The 16,785-nt window shown below is 43.7% G+C and overlaps 1 protein-coding gene across 3 annotated transcripts in view; it reads right to left on the bottom strand.

Moving 5' to 3' along the window:
* Positions 1-774: 774 nt before the first annotated feature.
* EPS8L3 (EPS8 signaling adaptor L3) overlaps positions 775-16,785 on the bottom strand; it is a 28,412-nt gene continuing 12,401 nt past the window's right edge. For 2 of the 3 annotated variants that reach the window (XM_077334188.1, XM_077334190.1), the window contains 12 exons: positions 15,798-15,889; positions 15,213-15,327; positions 13,264-13,331; positions 12,072-12,146; positions 10,337-10,485; positions 9,232-9,340; positions 8,544-8,578; positions 7,137-7,230; positions 5,008-5,130; positions 4,024-4,109; positions 2,038-2,168; positions 775-1,615 (listed from right to left, as the gene is read on the bottom strand). In XM_077334188.1, the coding sequence (XP_077190303.1) occupies positions 2,051-2,168; positions 4,024-4,109; positions 5,008-5,130; positions 7,137-7,230; positions 8,544-8,578; positions 9,232-9,340; positions 10,337-10,485; positions 12,072-12,146; positions 13,264-13,331; positions 15,213-15,327; positions 15,798-15,889 (1,064 nt within the window). In that variant the 3' untranslated portion in view covers positions 775-1,615; positions 2,038-2,050. The remainder of the gene's footprint in view (positions 1,616-2,037; positions 2,169-4,023; positions 4,110-5,007; positions 5,131-7,136; positions 7,231-8,543; positions 8,579-9,231; positions 9,341-10,336; positions 10,486-12,071; positions 12,147-13,263; positions 13,332-15,212; positions 15,328-15,797; positions 15,890-16,785) is intronic. The other variant, XM_077334189.1, reaches the window with a different exon arrangement.

Genomic DNA, 16,785 nt, shown 5'->3' with positions numbered 1-16,785 from the left:
CTTATGCACAGATTTTTGGAAAGTGTCTGGATTGACATACTACTTGAATGCCAGAAATAACATTTTAGATAGGGTGAGGAGGTGGAAAGAAGGAAGCTGCTAATACCAGCTCAGACTTTCCTAGCCCATGATGTATATTGTCGAGGACTGCCAGATTTGTAGGTGTTCCTAGCAAGTGCAGAACAACCACAGAATTACATATGCACAGATGAAGGAGACAACAGCTGGGCTTGTTTGTGTCTGTATTGTAGCAGCTGTCAGTATTGGGGTGCGTCTCAAATGATCCCTCTAAGAGCCCACTAAAGCAAATAGCTGACTCCTGAAATGTCAAGTTGCTAGTTAAAGATGTTTATTAAGTATCCTGTGAAAGTGCAAGGAAGGAACTGCTTCATTCTAAGCCAAACAAGTCTTAATGTTCAGATAATTAAGATAAGGTGGAAATGGCAAGTACCTGTAATCTGGCAGTCACTTGTTCCCTTTGAAACAGGCACAGATTGTGGGGCTGCTGATAGTGAAGCAAGGAGTGATGGGTAAGCAAGGAAGTTTAACTGGAATAGGGGGCTGCCCTTTGGACATGGATGACTAAAGGAAGCAAGGAGAACAGTGTCTGGGTGCAGTTGTCAATTTCTCCAGCTGTCCTTAGTCTCTTGACTAGTAAAGCTGCTTGACTGGGCAGACTCTTGCAGCTGCACAAAGAGTGTAGGGAGGAGAACAAGAAGAGGATGGTTTCATCTGCAGACTTTCTGTGTTACACAACCATTAAAACATACAATGTTTCTGTTCATAAAATAATGGAACTTTACTGAGAAAATGTATTGGTATGAAACAATCTTGTGTGACCAGCTGAGTAGAGCTCAGTTAAGTCCTCCAAATGTTCTGCCTTTGCAAAGAAAGGACACCCTGTTCCATATAAAAAAGCCTAAGAGAACCCATATTCTGCATGCTTTTGCTTGTCTTGGTTACCCTCCATAATATAGTAGGGGCTGTGAAAAGGCTCAACTGAACCAATTCTTGCCCAGAGGCCTTCAAAGTCCCTTCAGATAGTGGGATGGGGAGAGATGGTGGGGCTGTTCTATACTAGCATTCTGTCTGATGCATATTTAGTGAGCAAAGTCAGAAATAATACAGAAGAAATCCTAGGTGTGGTAACAAATGAAAAATGGTATATGACTAGGAATATACCTCTGGCTTTTATAGTTTTGTTTTGGGTATGGTAATCCTAGGATGCTTGCAGAACTTCTCCCTAACAGGCACCAGAACAAGTGTCAGCTAAAGCAGAAATGTCTTGACTTTAGCATATCTGTAGGGAGCAGGACACACAAGTTTTAACCAGAGAACTGCCTGGAGCATTACAGAGTTATAGCACACCAAAGTGCATACTTCTGAAATCCGTATTAACATTCAGATGGAGACCCTGAACCCAGACGCTGCCTATATGGCATAATTTCTTCGGAATCATAGCTGGGTGGCAGGGGGGTGGGAGTAATATTTACATATATGGTGTTCTTGGGCAAGAAGGTAACTGATAGATGGTAGCTGTTGCTGTGGTAAGCTCTTGGATGGAGCATCTGAAATGCCTGAAGAAAGTTACAGAAGGATGCTCATGGGGATGTTACTGTAAAGAAAAGAGGGGAAAGAACTATAAATGCAAAGTAAGCTATAAATATTATTACAGAAATAGTGTATAAATTGAATTCCCCCCTTCCACTATCTAAAGGAGGAAGCTTACCACGGTTCTCAATAAAAGGGTCCTTGATATTTCATTGTATGTAAATAGTATTATCAAAAGGCCATTAATGCCTGTATTAACACTGCCCAAGTTAAGGTTAAGAAGGCAGAAGGTCTTACCTGCAGTCTTCACAGACTAGACAAGCATAATTCTCATGCATAGTTTATTATTTGCTGCTTCCTACACTTCTGCATGCAACTGAGAAACTGAATCAAAGATCTGGTGCAGGACCTTTGAATGAGCCATGCAAATTCTTAGTAATTATAGTAATAAGAATTGGGTGTAAGGTACAGATTTCTTGGCCTTACCTCCAGTATTATATTAACTGCTGAATTCCTGAAAAACTTTCCTCCCTTCTTCTGGGCAGACTGTGCTTAAATCTTTTTGGCTCATTGATAGAAGCTGTCTTCCATTCAGGACACCAAGTGATTTCACTGTACTGTTGAAAAGGAAAGTTAAGAGGGTTGTGTGTTTGAATTCAAGAAGTATGAATGGCAAAGGAAATCTTCTTTTTCAGCCCTGGCCCAATGTGAGATATCATATCCCACTTTGCTTGGTTCATAGGCACACAATTGTCAAAGCTCAATTATTTATAAACATGCATTTGTGTGTGCTTATGTGTGTGCATCATTTAGTTACCATGTTTGAATGTAAGAATGGATCAGCATCCTCTCTCACACAGTAACCAACCAATTCCTCTGGAAGGACAACAACAGGGCATAAAGGCCAAGGTTTCCCCCTAGGATTCAGAGGTTTTAGAGCCTCTGAATGTGGAGTTCCCTTCAGTTGCCTTGGCTAGTGGCCATTCACAGACTTATCCTCCATGAATCCAATACAATTTTAAACATGTTTAGTCCTGAAGCCATTACTACATTCTCTGGCAGTGAGGTCCACATTTTAATCATTCTTTGGGTAAAGGCACCTTGTTAAAAGCCTTTTGAAAATCCAGGTATAGAATATCGACTTGTCTACATGCTTGTTCACTTTCTCAAAGAACTCTAACAGGCTGGTGAGGCAGGGCTTCAGTTTGCAGAAGCCATGCTGATTTTTCCTCAGCATGCTTTGTCCTTCTGTACAAAACAATTATTTGATTTTAGTTTCTACTAATTTGTCTGGAACATACATTAGACTGGGCTGTGATTTCCTGGTATCCCATTAAATCCTGTTTTAAAAATCAGCCAAACACTTGCTACTAACATTTCGTACAGCAGCTGAATTTAGTGACAGGTTACATATACATTACCTAAGGAAGGGGTCCCTTCTAAGGGATCTCATACCTCTTCCTTGTATTGATGCTCTCTGAAATCAAGACTCTCAAAAACAACAAAAGAGCTGTTAGCAGAGGAATGGGACTGTTCTGGTAAGACCCCAAGGATCTCCTCTCCCTATCCCTCTGCCTCATCTTCTCCAGGTTGGCAAGCCAGGCCTCAAGGGAACAAGCATGCTTCTTGAGAGTTACAAGCTCCATGCAGTGAGCACACGCCCAGGAGTTCCACTCTGTGGGTAGATAATTGCACGTATGGCACACTCTATACTCATTTGTGTTCCATTTCTTCTCTCAGCAGCTTTATTGATCACCATAGTAACATTGTGAGAGGCTAGGTGAGGACCCAGACTGCATAGGGCCTTAAAGGTCAACACTCAAAACTTAATCCTGATCTAGAATTCAACCAATTACCAATGTAGCTGTTAGAGGGCAAGTTGTATATGCGCCCTCCAAGAGATTCTTGTGAGGACAGAAGCCACTCTATTTTGTACCAGGGCCCAGGGTAATCCAGTCAGGAGGTGACCACTGCATGGATCACTCTAGCAAGGTCTTCCAAGGCCAGTTGTCTAATTCTACAGCCCACCTGTCTGCCTTCATACTTTCTCTCTATTATCCTTGCCATTTAAAAAAACCACCATATTCTTTGGAAACCTTGATTTGGGCTGCAATATAAATTACAAATCAAGTAAAATGTCTCATGACATTGGCTTTGTGTCTCATGACATTGGTTACTTCTGTAGAGATTGGGTTTGTTTTATATATTGTATACTATATAGTGCAGTGGTTCTTAACCTTTAAGTCATTAAAGTTGCAACATTATCATTAAATTATCAAGCCAGTAATAACCTATGAAAAACATTCCTAATAGGCCATGCCATTGCTTCTTCCCATCCTTAACGCAGATGGGAAAAATAAATTCTTTGCAGAGAATGTACAAAACTGTTAACTGGAGAATACTGCATCTGTATAAGAGTAGGGTCAAGACTTAGGTTAGATTTCTTGAATCCTTTGTTATTGTAACACTTACATATGAGAGAAACCTTTAAATCTGAGCCAAGCTGTGACCTCTGCTGGAGTGGAAGTTGGCTGGAGATCAGTCATGCTCTTCAGGGCCTAAAAGTAGAGAAATCAGAAAGAAAATTTCATAGTAAATGAAAAAACTAACCCAATCATCTTCTGCATTAGGTAGCTGTAACCTGAGCAATTGAGTGGTGGTGACTTTTGTAGCTATCAGGCCTGGGGAGGGGAGATGAGGACAAGATATTTTACTCCAAAACCAATGCAGAGAAAAATGTCAGCTAAATAGCTAGGAGCACACTGGGTCCAGGTTTGGGAGGCTGAGTATGGTACTTCAGCATTTATGATTGCTCCAGTCAGGGCTGTATTTCAAAAACAAAGAATTCAGGGAATCTGCCTTCTTTTCACCTCTTCCCTTGCCAAATTTCCTAGACTAGTAGTTCGTGCCTGACAAACTCATAGAAGCTATGGTGGTACAACCTACATGAGGCATTTCTAAACAGCTTGGGGAAGCCTATTGGGCAGGTGCTGCTTCCCTTCATGCATGATGAGTGAGGAGGAAAACAACATTAGCTTCTCCACAGTAGGAGGGTTTTTTGAATCAGGAAGAGATGGTGGCAACAGTGAGGCAGTGGCAATGTACCCCCCCCCCCGTCTCAGCCAAGGGCAATGCCTCACCTTGCCTCACAAACTCAGCTCTGCTTCATGCAGTGAGATCTGTGAAGGAGAGGAGGTTGTGGAAATGGTACCTTATCAATCCCCAGGACACTTAAGCTGCAGTCCTAAGGATCTTGGATAACCCGGGACATTATTCTGAATTGACCTGCTTAGCATTTCCCCCAAAGTCTATGTTTGGTTGTGCCCTTACAGTTCTGTTTTCTGGATGTGCTCTAATGTAGGTTCTCTTAAGGCTCCCAAAGAGAAGCATTCCACAGTCACTTCCCAGTTGGTGCCCCTGCATTGCTGCCTGTTCCCAGGGAAAGATTGCACCTACTTGCTCCATGCTGGTCTCCTTAGGAAATGTCCGATCCATGGGCTCTAGGATATTGTTAGGTATGTAGCCAGTCTCTCCTGCAGCATTTCTAGCAAACCACCATTTTTTTTGTTGGTCCAAAACCTAAACAAAACATGATTTGTGACTGCTTGTTGATGCCAAAGCTGTGAACTCCATTGAAAGGGTAATATCCCAATAATCTAGCCTAGAGATGTCACTTGAGTACCCATTTATTTTTATTTAATTAAAAAATCATTTTGGGTATCTGAACCAGCACTCCTGAAGCTGGTGTACTTAACTTTAATTTTGAAGATGTGTGGCATCAAAGTAGTTGAACACTGGGATGAGGTGGGGGAACCTCTGACTTTTACGAGCTGTTCAGCAATGGAATGAAATTCCTTGGCAGAATGTGCCTATGGGGACTTCAATAAAATGTTGCCTAGATTCCTCACCACCATTTTTGGATGCTTTGGATCCACAAAGGTTGATGAAGTCACTCAGAAGAAATGCATTTATCTGCAGGAATGATTTCATAACAATCTTACCCAGACTCCTAAATTCTCAGTTGTCCTTGCTCGTCTCACTGAGTTAAGCAAAACAACTGGAAACCACTATAATTAAGCAAGAATTTACTAAGCAGTGCTCATCTTCCCGTTTCTCTTAATCCTTCAGTCACTATTTCCCTACCCCTGTCTTTTCTTCTGCACTGCCTTTCAACTTCTGTTGTCACCCACTCACACCCTGTCCTGCTCCAGTCATGGTTGAATTGGCATTGCTCAAGTCTGTGTGTGTCTGTCCATCTGCAAGTCAATAAATGCACAGTAGCGACAAAATGGCAGAACAGTAGGGCAAGGAGGTGCACTCCAAAGTGCCTCCTTTTGGTCTTCCTACTAACCAGTGAAGTAATCCACCTTGCAAACCCTTATATCTGAAATCTTCAAAAAGACTTTTGCATATACATCCTCTGCAGACAATAGGCCCAGCAGTAAAATGAGAGCCATATAATCACACTGCAACTGAAAATTTGGCTGTACCATTGAGGCATGGGAGGAAGTGGAAGATCTTATCCATTCTCCTGAGAGCTGCATTTCAGGGTGTACCTCTCAGTATAGCAGAATGGCCAGCAAAATGTAAGATTAAGTGGCACTTGTAGTGGTTCTATCTAAGATTCAGGTGTGTAGTGATTAAGAGTGGCAGAATAGGATTTCTGGAGAATAGGATTTGATTCCCCACTTCTCTGTGTGAAGCCTGCTGGGTGACCTTGAGCCAGTCACAGTTCCCTCAGAACTCTCAGACCCACCTACCTCACAAGGTGAGATTATAGGCCACTTAAGATAGAGAAAAGCAGGGTGTAAAAACAAACTCTTCTTCTTTAATTGGAATCATAGCCTGCTAGCCTGAATAGGTGACAAATTCTTTATTTAGTACAGTATTATCCTACTCTTCCCTATGGAGCTTTCATCAACCTTGTGGTTCTTTCACCTTTATTCTGCCTTCTCAGCAACCCTTTGAGGTAAATTATGCTGAGAGGGGGTAAGTGGCCAAGATCCCTCAGCAAGCTTTGTGGTTGAGTAGGTCTTCCTGGTGAGAGCCAGTTTGGTGTAGTGGTTAGGAGTGCGGACTTCTAATCTGGCATGCCAGGTCCGATTCTGCGCTCCCCCACATGCACCCAGCTGGGTGACCTTGGGCTCGCCACGGCACTGATAAAGCTGTTCTGACCGGGCAGTGATATCAGGGCTCTCTCAGCCTCACCCACCTCACAGGGTGTCTGTTGTGGGGAGAGGAATAAGAAGGCGACTGTAAGCCACTTTGAGCCTCCTTCGGGTAGGTAAAGTGGCATATAAGAACCAACTCACCTTCTTCTTCTTAGTCCAACACGAATCACTCTGTGCACTTGCTCTCTAAACCTGGTGCATTTTATCTGTACGGCAGGTACATATGAGGCACATTTCATGCTATGCAATAAAGAAAGTTTGTCTGGTTGACCCTAACCACAAGCATTAACAGAAGGCTTACTAAATGTGTACAAAACTAACAGTGCATTTGAACAGAGCAGGCTTCTCACAGAGGAGTGGGGATCAAATCCTGACCAGAGTCATTCTGTGAAGGGTAAGGAGCTTCTGCCTTACCTCTAGCAGATCTCCCTTCATGACGGTGAGCTCGCGCGTGTTTCTTGCATGAAACGGAATTGTGGCTTGCATGAGCTGGGGGGAATAAGATGATCTGAAACAGATATGAAATGTGGGGAGTGGAATGGCATTTTTGAGATTTCTAGCATTAGGGACGATGAGCAACACAACATGTTTTGCTTTCAAGGGCTTCTTGGGGCAGACTAGAATTACTTTGTCTGGATGGCCTGGGTTAGCTTGATATTGTCAGATCTCAGAAGCTAAGCTGGGTCATCCCCAGTGAGTACTTGAACTGAAGACCCCCTGTGATGTTGTATGTAAACCGCCGTGAGCCATATGGAAGGGCATTATAGAAATCAAATTAAAGAATAAATAAAGGATGTCCATGGTTGCTTTGCAGAAGCAGGCAGGGGGCAAACATGTTCCTCTTTTATCTTGAAAACTCTTCAGGGTCAGCATAAGTCAGCTGAAACTTGCCAGCTGTTTCCACAAATGCTTATGTTCAATGGCACCATTGTTATGTTTCATTCTGTAGGGTGATATTCACTCCCATTTATGTCATGGTAAAACAAAGTGAGTTGTTGGGCTGCAAGTCTCTATAACATTGATCCCCAGTAGGGTTGCCTGGAGATCTCCTGGAATTACAAGAAATCTCTCCTTGAGGAAAAGGCTGCTTTGGAGAATGGACTCTCTGGCATTGTAACTTGCTGAGGTCCCTCTGCTCTTCAGGATCCACCCACAAATCTCCATGAATTTCCCAAGCTAGAATTGGCAACTGTAGCCATCAGCCTTGTTAAGCCTGTGGGCTTTTCTGGGATTTTGAGAAAAGGAAGTTGCCCAAAATGGCTGCCATGGCAGTGAGCCAATCACAGAATGCTGGAAGACTCCAAGAAGGCTTCTCAATGGTGCTCCCTTTGGACACAAATATTTCTGAAGTACTTCCTGTTCTAAGAAGCAGAGGAAAGCCAGAACTGGCTCTCTGCACTGAAGAAGCGATGCTATTGGTTTCAGTTTCCAAGCAAAGAGGAGGGGATTACTCCCTACAAGACTCCAGGAAGACAATGCCGAGAGACATAAGGAAAAGTGTCTGTGGCTAAGCTGGTGTTGTATAGTTGTGAAACACATGCTCAAGATCAACTCAGCAGTTTGCTGCCAAGCAGCTGGTAGGGAATGATTTGAAGTGCCCTGTTTCCCCTCCTATTACATTCAATACTCTTTACATTGTTTTTAATGCTCAAGACTCAAGAGGCAAACAGGTTCCAATGAATACATTAACATCCTCTGGGTGCTACATTGAGGGTCTATAAGTGTGATAACCTGACTCTGCTGCCACTGCTGCAAACTGTTTCCAGGAATATCTTCTTTCACTTTAGTAGTATGATTGGCAAGTTTGATAAGAGGACATACCTGTCTGAGAAAATACTCTGTCTTCTACTGTGGGCCTGCGGGGGGGATACAAGTACAAAAATACAGGATTGTTGTGAGAGTAAAACCATTGCTAATGTTCATTAAACAGATCTGAGTGTTTGATGGCTCACTATATTTGCATAGCTATGCCATGCACATGATCTTGGATACACAATATTCTGAAACAAAATAATTACACAAAAATCTAACTGAAGCGAAAGGAGCTGTAAGATTTTTCTCAGGTACATATACCCTGCATTATTTTCTGTGAAATTCAGTAGATTTTGCATTGTCCTTTTTGATGGTTAGATTTTTTCAAAGAGCCTATTATTCTTTATTTTTTAAATTATGGAGATAACAACTTCTCTCTTCAAAAATAGAAGTGGAACAGAACCCTGTAAACCTTTTTCTTTGGGGTAGTTTGCTAAGAGTGTTTTCAGGGGCATTAATCCTTTCCTGGGATTATTTACTAGACAGGGCAGAATGTATACTGGTGCCTTCTGTTCTTTCCAGAGCTGAACAGGCTGGATGTTGATTGCATTTCAGGAACTTTTGTCAAGGTAGTTGCCAGGACAGTACATAGGTTCACCAGTAGATGAAAGCTACCACTGCATGAGATGTCCATAGTGGTTGCAGTCTATAGGCAGCCATATCTGGTTCTGCTGCCCACCTTTTGAGAGGAACTCACCTTGCTGAGATCAAGAGACTTCTGTGTTAGGGTGGGTGAGGGAGGTACCCATCCATCAGAGAATACAGGGATGTATGGAGGGATAGATTCCCCATTTGGATATTCTGACCTGTGTGGAAAGAATTTGTAGTGCAGATCATTACAAAGTGGATCCAGCTACAATGGTGGAGTCAAAGGCAGCTCTAATCGTATGGAAAACAGTGCCCATCACCCTGAGACTTTCTAAAGTCTAATAGTTAAAGGATTGGACTAGGATCTGGGAGACCCATATTCATGGCCCCACAACATCATGGAAGCTTGCTTGATGATCCTGGACCAGTTGCACACGCTGCCAGCCTAACCTACTTCACAGCTTTGCTTTGAGGACAAAACAGAGGAGAGGAGACCCATGTAAGATGCTTTGGGCCCTCACTGGGGGAACAAAGGCAGGTTGGAAATGAAGTCAAATAAATACATAAAACCTGATTCACATTAATTTCATTGTCACTCTATTTCAGATCACAATTGCCTGAGCTGCAGAGTAAGGTGTGAAAGGAAGGCAGCCTTGATTTTGATATAGAACAGTATGCAGCTTCAGATTAAGAACATCAGCCCTGTCTGATCAGAGCAATGGTCTGTTGTGGCCAGTTATGTTATCAATAACAAGAAACCCAACACCTGCTCATGAACCCAGGATACCTACAAACATAGGATGAGGGCAACAACCCTAACCAGGGCTCTGGCCCTGGCACCTGGTATTCAGAGTTTTTGTTCATAACCAAGATCTATCAGTATAACTACCACAAAGGGGGCTTTGCTGAAACTACTCCCTAATTTGAATGTGAAGCCTATATTGGTCACTGTTACATCCAATTTAAAAATCAGCTCTTTATATTGGCTGGCACAAATTGCATAAAGAAGGCTCAGAGGCACTATATGAAATTGTTTACTTTTACCTGGACAGTTTCTCATATTTAATTATTTCCCAAATTTTGCATAGGGTCTTCAAAGACAATCTTGCAAAGTTAAGGCCTTCCTGTTGCAGTGAGATACACAAGTAGTATATACCCTATTTCCTCTCTGCTGTCAGATCATTTACCATTTCTCAGCTTAGCTGTGTCCTTACCTAGTGAGACCCCAAGCGTCTCCCAAGCTCTTCCATATAGACTGTTCATCTGAATTCAGGCAATGTTTTAGTAGACTAATAGCTCCTGGCATCAGCAACGGTGAATCAATCGCAGGGGGTAGTTTGGTCCATGGACAATTTGACAAAATCTGGAGATGGATAGCAAAGAAGTGTTACAAAGCATCATACAACCCACCAATCTTTTCTGTTTCCTGTTAGGGTCTGGTTTCCATTAGCAGGCATTAGGGGGAGACCTCTGTACAGCTCACTTGAAGTGAACATTCATATTTGATGACGTGACCATCATGGGTTTTCCCTCTTGTAAAGCATCCTGTTATTAGAAAAATAGTGAACTTTGTACAGACTAAGATATCTGAAAGGTACCCTGGCAGTCCCTGGAAGCTGGCCTGGATGGGAAGATACCCTCACCATCTGCCTGAAGATGAACAAGACTAAAGATAAGGCAGAGGCCTTGAGCTTATCAGACGTTGTACAGAGTGGATAATTAGATAATTATGTGTGTACGCTGGGTTTTGGACCAGAGTCACAGTGTCACGCCTTTTAATGCTGCAGCTATTAGAATGGTATTTTGAGAGGATTCTCTGGCCTGGTGTGGATAATTGGACCTTTCCCCACAATGGGTAAAAATGAACCTGAACTCCCTCACGTAGGTGTAACATCTTTGATAGTCTCAGTGCTTAGAAGATGCCTAGCAATGACAAAAGAGAACTATTCATCTCTTCTAGGACGGGGGTTCCCAACATGGCGTCCATGGACACTCTTCCCGGTGCTCATCAAGGGTTTTTAGAAAGTGGATCGAGCCAGGTGGGGCTATTCCCAACAAGGCTTCTGATTGGCCACTGTAGACTTGATTGACTGGGCAGATTTTTTTTAAAAGATGCTTAGGCAGCAGCTGCCACCACAACACAAGGGTTTTCACTGTGTGTTTGAAGGTAAGCTGAAGCAGCCATTGTACGGCTGGCTCTGCCTCCTGTGGCAGCCATTTTTTATCTGCCCACTCCATGCAGTGTCTGAATTCCAAAGGTGTTTGCAGGCTCAAAAAGGCTGGTCCCCCTTTAATTACTGTCTCCTCCCATCCTATACCTGGAGAGGTGGGATATGCCATCATTCTGGATACTGTCAAGGCCACCTACAACAGGGGTAGTCAACCTGTGGTCCTCCAGATGCCCATGGACTACAATTCCCATGGAAATGCTGGCAGGGGCTCATGGGAACTGTAGTCCATGGGCATCTGGAGGACCACAGGTTGACTACCCCTGACCTACAAGACTGAAATCTGAAATCTCACAACCACAGGAGTGAAGCTCTGGGAAATCCAGTGATTACGGATTTTTCTGTGCTACATCAGAATCTCAGAAACACACATTTATGTGGGAAGTGATAACAATTTTTAATAAGGAAACACTGAAAGCAAGAAAGAAGAAGAGTTGGTTCTTATATGCCACTTTTCTCTTCCTGAAAGAGTCTCAAAGCGGTTTACAATTGCCTTCTCTTCCTCTCCCCACAACAGACACCCTGTGAGGTGGGTGAGGCTGAGAGAGCACTGATATTAATGCTCGGTCGGAACAGCTTTATCAGTGCTGTGGCAAGCCCAAGGTCACCCAGCTGGTTGCATGTGGGAGAGCGGGGAATCAAACCTGGCTCACTAGATTAGAAGCCTTGCACTCCTAACCACTACACCAAATATGAGAGTTGTAACTGGAACTATACTTGCCATGGACAAAGCGGAAAAGATTAGATGAACTAGATCCTGAGCACTCGGTTGCTGCAGCTGATGCTCAAGCATTGCCTGGAAAAAAGAAGCGCTTACTGTAAGGTCTCATTCTCAGTATCCTTCCTGGGCATAAATAAAAGAACGCACAGATGCAGGGAGCAAACCACCTATGTTTTTGTGTTTGAGCCAGAGATGGCACGAAAGTATTGGCAGCCCCTGGACAAGAGACCTGCTGTCCCGTCCCCCCCCCTCTGCATTACCAGAAACCTGGCACTCCTATAACAAAATCTCAGTGCTCATTTGATTATAATAAACACTCAACCCAGTTTGGGAAGGTATATCAGGAATGGCACTGGATTTGGTGGAGCCTTGATGCGATGGGCCCTTCAAATACCTTAACCTTGCTGGCTGCTTGGCATTGGCCCCAGTGGCTGATTGTCACTGCATAATTAAAAGAGTCCAGTCTCATCCAAACAGGAAAACTAACAGCTGCTGGGAGACTACTTTTGCAGCAAGATCACAGCACTAAAAGTCAGTTATGCTATGCTAGCCAAGGGATGGAGCCCTGGCCCATCTCACAAGTCAGGACCATCCCCATCCCAGTACAGGAAAATCAATGTGGCTCTAAATAGAAGTATATATTAACAACTCTTTTTTCCCCCCTGACACTACGAAACTATAGCTATTTCTTCACCTTCCCTTTCCTATCTTTTCTTTAAGGTTAAACCTACAGGAGATGTTGATGACCAGAATTCCTGAAGTATCTCTGGTCCAAAAAGCAGCTGATTTGGGACAGGATGCTGGGGAAGTGGGAGATATTGTTTTCCCCAACACCAGTTTCCTGCCTGAAAATGAATTCTCCCAGTGGGAGAAATAGTGTGATTCTTTTTTCCCTCCACTCAGGCTAAAAGCACTCACAGAAGCCATTTTCAAATTGGGAAATTGCTTTAGGGTGGGAAGATTAAACTCTGTTGTGCTCACAGTTCGTTACCAGGCCAAAACATTTGCCAAGGAATTTGCCACTTATCTGAAATAAGTGTCTACATTTGGATACAATAGAGCTTTATGTGTCACTGTCCTAGATACTCTGGGCTAGAGTTTGAGGAGAACAGTCTTTTCCTTCATAGCTGCAGCTGGCTCAACTGTTAAATTGGGAAAACTTCTGCCAAGGCCACACAGCTTGGAGACTTACCAGCAAATTGAAGCTGTATTTAATCTTCTGGAAATTTTCCTTGAACTCAGGCTCTGGAGGCAGTGCTGCTGCAGAAACAGATAAAAGAACAGTCTTCTCATTCCAAAGACTGAGGCAATTTCTACATGGGTTTTTGGCTCTGGGTTCAATGCTGTTGGGAATTGCACATCCCCCCTGCTTCTCCATAACATCATGATACATTTTTGCACCTCTCTGGGTTTCCTCAGTTTTACTTCAGTCTTTCTCACTTTACTGAAAGGTTTTAGGAAAGACTGCAGTAAAATTTGAATGGGGAAGGTTTGCCTTTTCCCATACTCATGGAAGCCGTTTTCTTTGGCACTGTCCCCTGTGGCCCCTAGTGGCCATTTCCATCTCTCACCACTGGGGAGTTTAAAAACAATTGGCAAATGAATATTGTTGTAATGTTATAATGATATGCACAATAGGTTCTTGCTTTTCAAAAAGTTAGTCAGCTTCTTGTGTTGCAGAGATATATTCTTTTCCCTTATATCTCTACAACCAAAGGGGATAGAGACTCTGGGGAAAAAATGAAAGCTGAGAATTCAGAGAACATATTGGACTTATTGTTATAACAGTTTATCAATAAAATGCTATCCTATTGCTGATTTTTTTAAAAATGAAAAAGCCCAGTGGCCTGAAGGGATGGGGGATGGCTGCTGCTGGGGAACTGGGGCAAGGAAGCCACAGGGAACCTGCTGTATGGAAACTCTATCACCGCTCTGCTGTGCTGCCAATTGCACTAGCAGCAGGGAAACCATGGAGGCCTGTCCCTGTGTGGAAACCACTAAGCATAAGAAATGCAGACTGGTTAGCTCCACCCTTGCAAGAGACCCTGGGAGCAGTCCTAAGAAGGTCTACTTAGAAGTAAGCCCCATTTCATTTAATGGGGCTTTCTCCCAGGAAAATGTTCTAAGTATTACAGTCTCTGATTCTCAGGCTTCTCAGCTTAAAGTGCAATCCTGTGGTGAGTTACTCCAGTCTAAGTACTGAAATGAAAGGGCTTGGACAGCAGTAACTGTGCAGGGGATTGCACTTCTGGTTTCATATGCTAGTCCAAGTATCAATACATTTACACAATTTACATCCTGATTTACAAGCCAGTTAAGTGCCAATAATGGGTTCCCTTTTGACCACTGGAAGGCCTATGCCAGGAGTATGGACCCACTTGGACCGTTTATGCACTGGAGGTTTCATGCCAGGCTGCAGGCTGGAATTTTGGTCACGGCAGGTTGCCCCACCTCTTCCTGGACCCACACGGGGGAGCATTTGGACTGGTGCACCTCATCCACCCCTAATTTGTGCTCCTGCACGGGAGCTGGGGCAGTGAAGTTCCCAGTGCGTAAATGGTCTTGAACAAAGCCAAAAGTGAGAAAGAGAACCGGGCAAGATGAAGTGGGAAAACTGGTAGGATTCAACTGAATAGACAAGTAGTTTGTCCACAAGTAATTTCAAATCCAGAGCTGTGGATAAGGTCGCTATAACAGAAGTCAAGATTGTTGCTTTCACCGATATATTCCACATATAAAGCAAATGATTTGCAAACCCCCCTCCCACCATTATCTTCCTTTCTGATATTAATTTTAGGTCTGTGCACAGACTTGTTTGTTGAAAATACATGGGTGTGGAATTTATTGCAAGACCGTATGGTACAAAGTGGCTATACTTGGGTGCAATCTCTGTTCAGGTTGTAAAGTGTGTTTAGATAAGGCAGAATGTAACCAAGCAACTCACTTTACAGTTTCATGAGCCAAAGGTTGATCCTCCCCTTCCCAGATGACCTGCAGCAGCTGCCAACACTTCACAGATATCAGGCACACTCCTCATTCAGTGAACAACCTCCATATCTGGATTGGTCCTTCAGCCTCCTGAGATGCACCACCTCCTGTTTCCTGAGTGTTCCCCCCACCTTCAGAAACGCCCTTACTTACTTGCCTGTTTTTTCTTTGACTTCTTTCCCTTCTTTTTGTTGTTGTGTGTATTACTGGTCTCCTGTAGTTTCCCCACAAAGAGCTCAATGTCACTCAGGATGTGGTTTAGGATTTCCTGCAGAAACAATCAGTCTTTCTATCTATAGCAATGGTGTCTCATTCACAACTGGGAAACCTGGACTGGAGTGCAAGTTCCCCAAGGCAGCCTCTAAGAATGTAACACTGGAGAGGATGGATTATATTGTCTCATTCACTTTCTAGGTACAGGCTTGGAAGGGAGGAGGTAGGTCAGTCATCACCACAGAGCTCTCCCTGCCACACCGGCCATCATTGCTCATGTTTTAGAATAGCCCCTAGATAGAATGAAGGATTCAAGCTTTGTACATTTCAGCCTTCCACGTTAGTAAGCCTGGCTCCTAACGGCCCATCTTCCTGGTTATCTTGAACCAGTTTTTGAACTGTCTCCCCATAGGAACTGGTCCTTAAATGAAGAGACACAAATGATCGTCTAATAGTATCACGGGGAAAGGGTCCCTGTTTGGCATAGGCAAAGTTAGTATTCAAGAAAAGGCTCAAAGAACTTACAGAATTTCTGCCTGTGTCCTGTGTTGTCAGAAACTCAGAGTCCTCCCATGCAAGCTCATCCTGCTGCTGGTGTCTAAGTGATGGTTCGGCTTCTGCAATAATGAGAGCCTCCAAGGTCAGTAACAGTAATGCCACACTGTATTCTAATTCCCTTTCCTACTGAAACATGTCCCAGTTGGCTTTGATCCTATAGAGTGGAGATGCATATGGCAGCCCAATAACACCATGTGGCCACACAACTGCTAAGGTGTGGCAGAGCTTGGAGAAACACTGGCCACATTTTGACCAGCAGGCCCTTGGGGATCCCCTGGAGTTATAGCTCCTCTCCAGGTGACAGAGATCAGTTCCCCTGGAGAGAATGGCAATTTTGGAGGGTGGACTCCACAGCATTATACTCCACTGAGGTCCCTCCCCACCCTAAATCTTCCCCACTCCAAGTTAACCCTCAAAGTCTCCAGGTATCTCCCACCCCACCCCATTTGTAGACAAAGGAAATATTACATAAATGCCATAAGGCTTGGATCCAGCTGGACCTTTCTGTGGCCAGAAAGATTTTATGCCTACAAAATATAACTTTCTTGTCTCCTGCTTCCTGCTGTAGCCCAAAATGCTGTTCCAAGCAATATTTCAGGGATAGTTTAGGTGGCAGGGGGAAGGAGGAAGTGGGTAGGTCCAAACCACAGCCTCCAATGCCCTCTCCTTCAAAGGGAAGCAGCCCATGGAAGTGCACGCTGCTGGAACTGGTCACCACTCCTGGAACTGGGGAGTGCATAACAATATAACTACTCCTGTTTAATAAAGCCAGTCAATAGTCATACTTCTGCTTCCCACTTTCCTTCCTTCGGAAATACATTCAAAAACATGTTAACACTTCTGGTTTACCATGGAAGTACAAACCAGGACAGACACACTATGGAAGAAGCAGACATGCAGACTCAGTGACTGAAGCTGCAAAAGCTGAAGCCTCCCAGGTTAAGGGATGATTGAG

Source organism: Paroedura picta, chromosome 4 (assembly GCF_049243985.1).
Source record: "Paroedura picta isolate Pp20150507F chromosome 4, Ppicta_v3.0, whole genome shotgun sequence".
NCBI lineage: Eukaryota > Metazoa > Chordata > Lepidosauria > Squamata > Gekkonidae > Paroedura > Paroedura picta.
This window is presented reverse-complemented; position numbering and strand designations above follow the sequence as displayed.